Below are 5,580 nucleotides of genomic sequence, written 5' to 3' on the forward strand. Positions count from 1 at the left end.
CAACATGCATCATTCAGTTCGAACATACCACAGACCAGAGTAATGATCATGCATAAAGTGTGATGGTAGTCTCTCTTTTCGCTCAAGCATCGGGTTAAGTGTTTACACTCATAATTTGTTGTGCTAGTTCCTCTAATAGTTTGATTGATGACTACAAGTTAAGCACACTAGTATGATTCATCAAAGGGTCTTTGTTGGGTTGTAATAGGGCATACGGAGCTAAGGTGAGGTATATATGGTTCAGTGGCTAATTTCAGTATCACCCTTACTCAGTATACACATTCAGTATGGCTACAACCAACCCTTTATTCCACCATTTTCAATGGGGCTTATCTTTCTTTGGATTCTTTTGTGGGCAATAATTTTTATACAAATATTTTTTTGTGCCCAGATTTTCTTTTTCTCCTGTAATTCCTTGTCCACCATTTTATTCACTTCATAAATTCTTTCTCCTAGATATAGCATTGACAAAGCTCAAGAAAGAATGAATTTGGCTCAAGTTGGCATACAAGGGATTGTTTTTCACATTAAACATCAAAGAAAAATCTGGGGCCCTAAGTCAAAGAATCGTGCCCAAGTCACACAAATCATGTACTAGTAAAAATGAGTCCTCAAACAAAGTCAAGATTTCCTAGACACAGCAAATTCTCACCACAAACATGCATTTTTCAATTTGGTCCTGATCTCACCGGTGGGGTATTCTCTGTATCCTCACAACTACCATCATGCATTTCCTACTCAATCCACCAGTCATACCAAAACAGAAATCAGCATGCATAATCTTTCACCATCAAACAATGCAAGTAGACTCGACTCTAACACAGACAAAACAGACGCTAAAACAAGAAAAGCAAAAGATAAAATAAAACCTAATCTACGAGTTCAGGGGAAAGGTACTTAGTCGTTTTGGCCGGAGGATCTCGCCTCCGCAGTTAGCATCTCCTTGATTTCTTTAAAGCCAACTTCCATCACTTTGAATCCTTCTTCCACAGTATCCCTCAACGTGGCCACTTCTCCTCCCAGCATCACCAGCTCGTCTTTGATTTCCTTCAGTTCGGCCGTCAGCTTGATAATCTCGCCACTGATTGGGCGAGAAGTTCCCTGTTCCTGTGCAACCTTCGGTTCGGGTCGAACTGAGCTGCCTTCTGGTTGGACCAAACGGTGGTTACCACCTTCATCCATCTCCACAATCCGCCAACGCACCAACCGCCCGATATCAAAGAGTCGGGTTTCTGCCGCAACTGCCTCATCCGGAGTTCCCTCGTTGAAACCTGCAAGCTTCTTCGCCAAGAGAGTCACCAGTGGGCATAAGGAGAGATACTTGTTGGTATGAGTTACCCCATACTGAAATTGCAGTGCAGCGGTGAACCCAAAGTTCACCCTCTTTCTCTCCACCATGCACCAGAGCACAAAGAGCTCTTGCTGCGTGACGACGTTGGATCCCTCAATTCGGCCATAGATGTTATAAGCCAACCAACGATGGCAAATCTGCAGGGCTGGGTCGCGGAGTTCGTTGGATTTGCTGATATTCTTCACATATTTGGCCCCCGTTGAGAGTTGGGACCAGTACTGATCAATCTGACTGCGCCACTCCGGTGGAGCCATGGTTTCAGCTTGTTTATACTCATCATCATACACTTTCTTGTCCTCTATTACTCCCAGGTGGATGTTCAAGTCGTTGATGGAGAGTGGAAACACCTTCCCTCGCAATTGGAAGCGGAGGGTACCTGGTGTTTCGATTGAGTAATTTCCCTTTGGCTTGAACTCTACCGTACTCATGAACTCTTCCGACAAACTCTTGAACGCCAACACATTCCACTTCAGAATCTTCCCCCAACTAATGCTCTCGAAATATCCCTCCACACGTTCTTTTATCCCGAAACTTTCCAACACTTCAGTCACCAGAAAATACCAAGGAGTTATCTCCCGATTCTGTAAAACGGCATACCTCTGACTGTCCCTCGGTATGGCCGTCTCCATAGTGCTGGGTCGTATCACTCCCTTGCGCTTGACGCCCTTGAGTTTCGAGGTGAGTGTGCTCGTCACCGGCTTAGCAGGGGCGATAACATCCTCTGAATTGCAGCTTTCAACCGTCTCGGTTCTCTCTGGATCTACTTCCATTGGTTCCTCCATCTCCTTGGCCTTCCCTTTTTCGACTGCAGTGGGTTTCCGTGGCTTCTTGCTCTGTGTAGCTCTGGTTCGGGTCTTACTGCCTGCCTGCGTCGGTTTGGCCTTGACTGGTAGTGGGGGTTTTGCAACATCTAGCTTTCTCTTTACTCCGGGTCTCTTGCTCTGGGGTGTTGGGATTTCCATTTCCTTCTCTTTAATTGCTTCAACTTCCTCTGCTTCATCAGCCTCCTCCTCATCCACCTTCTCTTCTTCGCTCTTCTCCTCCTCCGCTTCCTCTTGTTCTTTCTCTTCCGTATCCTCGGAAGCTGTCCTTCCTTCCTGCATGGAGGTTTCCGGAATTTGTGATTGTGGTTGAGTTTGAACAGGTGGTGGTGCGACAGTGGATTGCGCCAGAGTTGCTTTGCTCTCCTGACCCTTCTTTGATTTCTTCACAAGAGGGGTGAGCTCGGGCTCCCCTTCTCCCGGTTGAGTTGACTCAGCGGCTGTTTTTGCTGCTTCTTGCTCCTCTTGTTGGAGAACTTCGGCACGCCCTCTGTCTTCGGGCTGGATTTTCAGCAAAGGATCTTCAGTGATTTTGGTGGAGGTTTCCTCCGAAGCGCTTCGCCTTGTGGTGCGCTTTGGAGGTGGAAGTTTGGTGCTTTTCTTCTTTGGTGGTTGGGTATTTCCGGAGCCTGCTCCTTTGGTCTTCGCCATTGTGATTTGCAGAGCTCAAGAAGATTTAGGATTTGTGCGGAAGTTTTAGATTTTGTGGGATTTTCGGAGGCGAGGTTGGTCTTTAAGAAGGGTGATAGGTAATTATGGAAATTTAGGGTTTGAGGTGAGTGGTGATCGTGGTGTAGCGGTTATCGGAGGTTAGGGTTTGTGGGGAAGAAAATCGTGGGTTGAGGCTTTGAAGAAGGTAAGTGCGACGGTTATGGCAGAAAAAGTATTTTTAAGGAAATAAAAATCATGGCCAAAATTTGAAATTCAAAATTTTGCGGAAACCGAAGAGTTTCAGTCACATCGCCGCCTGCCTCTGACACGCTCGTGTCATCTCCCTTCGTAAGCCCTCTTCCAGACCGTTCCAATCCCTAATTCTCCACCTACACACTTTGCAACGCAAAGTGGGCTCGGATCAACCTCTGGGCCTCCTTCCAAATTATCTCGGCCCGACTTCCCTGCAAGTTAGTGCATCCAAACAAAAACAATAACAACTTAAAAACAAAGTAAATTCGGTATAGACCATACCGAAGTAACCACACTGGGTTGCCTCCCAGCAAGCGCTCTTGTTTTCTGTCTTGAGCTCGACCTTCCTTCTCTCTTCACTCGTACTCAGGGTCGAGAAGGTAGCATTCTTCCTTCTCCTTTTCTACTTCAGCAAGTTCATGATAGGGTTTAAGGCGGTGTCCATTCACCACGAATGTGTCAACTCCATTGTGATCATATACTTCAATGCTTCCATTTGAAAAGATTTCTTTGATCACGAATGGTCCAGACCATTTTGAGCGAAGCTTTCCAGCCATCATCTTGAAGCGTGAATTAAAGAGCAGGACTTTTTGTCCCACCATGAATTCCTTCTTTCTGATCTTGGCATCATGGATCTTTCTGGTTCGCTCCTTATAGAGCACCGCATTGTCGTAAGCCTCCAACCGAAGTTCTTCCAACTCACTCAACTGTAGCTTTCTTGTTTCTCCAGCTAAGGTCATACTGAGGTTGATCTGCTTGATTGCCCAGTACGCCTTATGCTCGATTTCCACAGGTAAATGACATCTTTTCCCATAAAGTAGGCGGAACGGGGACATTCCAATGGGTGTCTTAAAAGCAGTTCTGTATGCCCATAACGCATCTCCCAAATGGTCACTCCAGTCCTTACGATTGGGGTGTACCACCTTTTCCAGGATGCTCTTTATTTCCCTATTGGAAATCTCGGCCTGGCCATTTGCTTGGGGGTGATATGCAGTGGTGACCTTGTGTGTCACCCCCATCTTCTTGGTTAGCGCTCTGATAATGGCATTACAGAAATGAGACCCTTGGTCACTGATTAGAACCTTGGGTATACCATATCTCCCGAACACTTGCTCCTTCAGGAAACCCGCTACGGTGTGAGCATCATTGCTTGCGGTTGCCTTGGCTTCAACCCATTTCGATACGTAGTCTACTGCCACCAGAATGTATTCGTAGTTCCTTGACTTTGGGAAGGGCCCCATAAAGTCAATCCCCCATACGTCGAAAATTTCGACCGGCATGATTGGTACTTGTGGCATTTCATCCTTCGCGGTAATTCCTCCAGTCATCTGGCACTTCGGGCAGCTCTGTACCCATTTCCTTGCATCCGCAAATATGGTAGGCCAGTAGAGTCCACTCTCTAAAATTCTGTGGGCCGTGCGCTTTCCTCCAAAATGTCCGCTGTTTGCTGTTCCATGACACATATCCAAAATTTGGGCATGCTCATCCTCAGGTATGCATCTCCGTATGACTTGATCTGCTCCAGTCTTCCAGAGGTATGGGTCCTCCCAGTAATAGTATCGCGCTTACACCAGTAACTTCCGTTGTTCGAACCTTGTCAACCCTGAGGGCAACTCCTTGGTAATCAGATAGTTAGCTATATCCGCATACCAGGGCTCCTGTTTGGTTAGAGCGTACAGTTCCTCTTCCTCTTCTAGGATGCTCATGGAATATAGCTTCTCGTCTGGAAAGGTATCGGTAATGGGCATACCGTCATCCTCTTCCAGTTGCAACCTGCTCAGATGATCTGCTACGAGGTTTGCAGCCCCTTTCTTGTCCCTTATCTCTATATTGAACTCTTGTAATAGCAAGATCCACCTGATGAGTCGAGGTTTGGATTCCTTTTTGGCCATCAAATATTTTAACGCGGCATGATCCGTGTAGACCACCGCCTTTGTTCCCAAAAGGTAGGAACGAAACTTTTCTATGGCAAACACCACCGCCAAAAGTTCTTTCTCAGTAGTGGTATAGCTTGATTGTGCCGGATTCAGTGTTTTGGAGGCGTAATAGATCACGCAACTCTCCTTGCCTTTCTTCTGTCCCAGTACTGCTCCAACTGCGTGGTTGCTGGCATCACACATGATCTCGAACGGTAAATCCCATACTGGAGGTTGAATAATGGGGGCCGACACCAGCTTGCTTCTCAGAATCGTGAAGGCCTCCTTACAATCATCATCAAACTCAAACGGCACGTCTTGTTGAAGAAGTCTGGTCATGGGCTGAGCAATCTTGGCGAAATCCTTGATAAATCGCCGGTAGAAGCCTGCATGGCCGAGGAATGCCCGTATGTGCTTTACGGTTGTCGGATAGGGTAATTTGGCGATGGAATCGACTTTCGCCTTGTCCACTTCAATTCCCCTTTCTGAAATCACGTGCCCGAGCACTATTCCTTCTCTTACCATAAAATGGCATTTTTCATAATTAAGGACCAAGCTCTTCTCCATACATCTTTTCAAGACGAGTTCT

The 5,580-nt window shown here is 46.5% G+C and overlaps 1 protein-coding gene across 1 annotated transcript; it reads right to left on the minus strand.

The window, feature by feature from the left end:
- Positions 1 to 1,630: 1,630 nt before the first annotated feature.
- On the minus strand, positions 1,631 to 2,823 carry LOC131018906 (uncharacterized). Its single transcript, XM_057947596.1, has 2 exons — positions 1,784 to 2,823; positions 1,631 to 1,727 (listed from the first exon to the last, which is right to left on the minus strand). The coding sequence occupies exons 1-2, from the start codon at positions 2,821 to 2,823 to the stop codon at positions 1,631 to 1,633; spliced, it is 1,137 nt and encodes a 378-aa protein (XP_057803579.1).
- Positions 2,824 to 5,580: the final 2,757 nt, after the last annotated feature.

Source organism: Salvia miltiorrhiza, chromosome 3 (assembly GCF_028751815.1).
Source record: "Salvia miltiorrhiza cultivar Shanhuang (shh) chromosome 3, IMPLAD_Smil_shh, whole genome shotgun sequence".
NCBI lineage: Eukaryota > Viridiplantae > Streptophyta > Magnoliopsida > Lamiales > Lamiaceae > Salvia > Salvia miltiorrhiza.